Source organism: Seriola lalandi, unplaced genomic scaffold (assembly GCF_002814215.2).
Source record: "Seriola lalandi dorsalis isolate HSWRI2012SDOR001 ecotype SW California unplaced genomic scaffold, Sedor1 jcf7180002054974, whole genome shotgun sequence".
NCBI classification, from domain to species: domain Eukaryota; kingdom Metazoa; phylum Chordata; class Actinopteri; order Carangiformes; family Carangidae; genus Seriola; species Seriola lalandi.
The window spans coordinates 698,132-700,426 of NW_019525524.1; the positions used below are offsets into that span (position 1 = coordinate 698,132).

Genomic DNA, 2,295 nt, shown 5'->3' on the forward strand with positions numbered 1-2,295 from the left:
ACAATGAGACAGAATGTCACCATTCACTATTAATAAGCAGCAGATCATTTCATGAAGTTCTGCTGATGATGCTGTAGAGACATGTCTGGAGACTGAACAGATTTCTCTAGTAATTAAAGACCAGGGCTGTGGTCAAAAAGTCAGAATAATTTCCTTTCCTAACCACTTCTCCTCGACCTCGATAGAAAACGTCACAAGGTCAATGAAAGATGTGAAGGAGAATTCCTAAGGACTTAGGAAAAGACAATCGCAGTGCAGAGAGAATCAGACTGCACTTACACTAAGTCACTAAAGTTTTTTTTAATTAACTTTATCCTGTTTATCCTCCTTTCCTAACCACAAAAACAAAACAAACAGGATTGAAATGTTGAAATAAGATGTCATGAAAGGAAAATACAAACAGAGAAAGCTGAGCCGGTAAAATAATAATTAAATAAGAGCAAGGAATTGAGCAAGAGATCAGAAGAAATTCAGACAGTGTATGCAGACAAGTGTATAGTTTCCTGGCATAGACGCTTTTGACAATGATTTTTGATGATGTTACTGTTAACTATAAATTCAATCTGCTCGTTCTTCATGATGACTCCTGACTGGATTTAAAGAGACTCAGTCGATCAGACAAGGAGTTCCATCCGTTCTGGATCGTGGCACAAACATAAAACAGCTGCTCTGTTGTTTCTACATATGTCTGGGTCGGTCAGCAAGGAATTATGGGAAGGAAGGAAGGCTAAAGGAGATAAGATAGGAAGCACTGAAGCTCCTTTACTAATCATTTAGAGAATTCAACCAGCCCTTATCATGGCTGCCGCTTAGATACTTCTGGGTCATTTCCCTCAGTTGGAACCTAAATGGAAAAGACTTTTCGACTGCAGCCCAGGTTTCAAACTGAATGTCAGAGTGAGGTTAAGGTTAGTGCTCAGGTGTTGTCTCAGTGAAAGCTGACTCACTTCTCGGCAACGTGAAGCAGCCTCGTGGGTTTGGATCCCAACACTTTGCCACCGTTAATGTCACCGGACTGCAGTAAGTAAAGTAAACAGACTGACAGGTTAACAAACAGACAGGATAACAGACAGACAGGTTAACAGACAGACAGGCAACCAGACAGACAAGAAAAGCAGCTCAGTCAATTCATCTGTAACAAATTATTAAGTGAAAAGATCATGTGTTGATATTTGGTGCCAACACTCTGACCTAATCACTCCCTGCACAGATAAACCAGCTTCAACACAGTAACACCAATGAGGAACCCATGTTGCTACTTGACACAGAGTAACTTGACTGGTTGTACATCAGAAGAGTCCGAAAACAAAAGAAGAAGTGATAGTGCAGCAGTCTGCAGTCGCCTGACTGAGAGAGTAACTGTGATGATGTAGCTCTTTTCTGCAGAGTGGTGCAGTGCTGTGATGCTGGGACAACAGGACGGCAGCATATCTGGATGTGTTGTCCAGATGCTGCTGTTTGTCAGCTTATAGAGAGAATCAAAGGTAGCAGTAGAAGTAGTAGCAGTAGCAGTAGTAGTAGTTACCGTGACAGTAATAGTAACAGTAGCAGTAGCAGTAGAAGTAGTAGCAGTAGCAGTAGTAGTAGTAACCGTGACAGTAATAGTAACAGTAGCAGTAGCAGTAGAAGTAGTAGCAGTAGCAGTAGTAGTAGTAACCGTGACAGTAACAGTAACAGTAGCAGTAGCACTAGCAGAAGTAGTAGCAGCAGTAGTAACCGTGACAGTAACAGTAACAGTAGCAGTAGCACTAGCAGAAGTAGTAGCAGTAGTAGTAACCGTGACAGTAACAGTAACAGTAGCAGTAGTAGTATCAGATATAGAGAACTGGTCTGACCCTGGTTTGTGGACGACCTCTCTCAGGACTCGAACAGCGTCATCGTTACTCATGTTTTCAAAGTTGATGTCGTTCACCTGAAACAGAAGAAAGTACTGATGTTAGTGTTAGTGCTGCAACTGAAACAAGCATGGTAGCATTATCAGCAGTAGTATTGCAGTAGTATTGTAGTAGTAATAGTATTGCAGTTTACAGCTCCTCCTAGGGGGTCTCAAGGTATTCCCAGGCCAGATGGGATATCCCTCTAGCAAGTTCTGGGTCTACTCCAGGGTCTCGTCCCAGTCGGACGTGCCCAGAGAACCTCCAAAGGAAGGCACCCAGGAAGCATCCTAATCAGATGCCCGAACCACTTTAACTGGCTCCTTTCGACTTGAAGGAGCAGCAGGTCTACTCCGAGCTCCGTCCCGCATGTCTGAGCTCCTCACCCCTGTCAAAGCTGAGCCCAGACAGCCTGCAGAGG

General features: G+C 43.4%; 1 protein-coding gene across 1 annotated transcript in view; it reads right to left on the bottom strand.

Moving 5' to 3' along the window:
- Window positions 1–2,295, bottom strand: part of LOC111646687 (segment polarity protein dishevelled homolog DVL-2-like) — a gene marked incomplete at its 5' end in the record, with an annotated part of 8,381 nt that overhangs the window by 4,614 nt on the left and 1,472 nt on the right. The window contains 2 exons of the mRNA XM_087171073.1: window positions 912–1,015; window positions 1,836–1,912. Of these exons, the coding sequence (XP_087027199.1) occupies window positions 912–1,015; window positions 1,836–1,912 (181 nt within the window). The remainder of the gene's footprint in view (window positions 1–911; window positions 1,016–1,835; window positions 1,913–2,295) is intronic.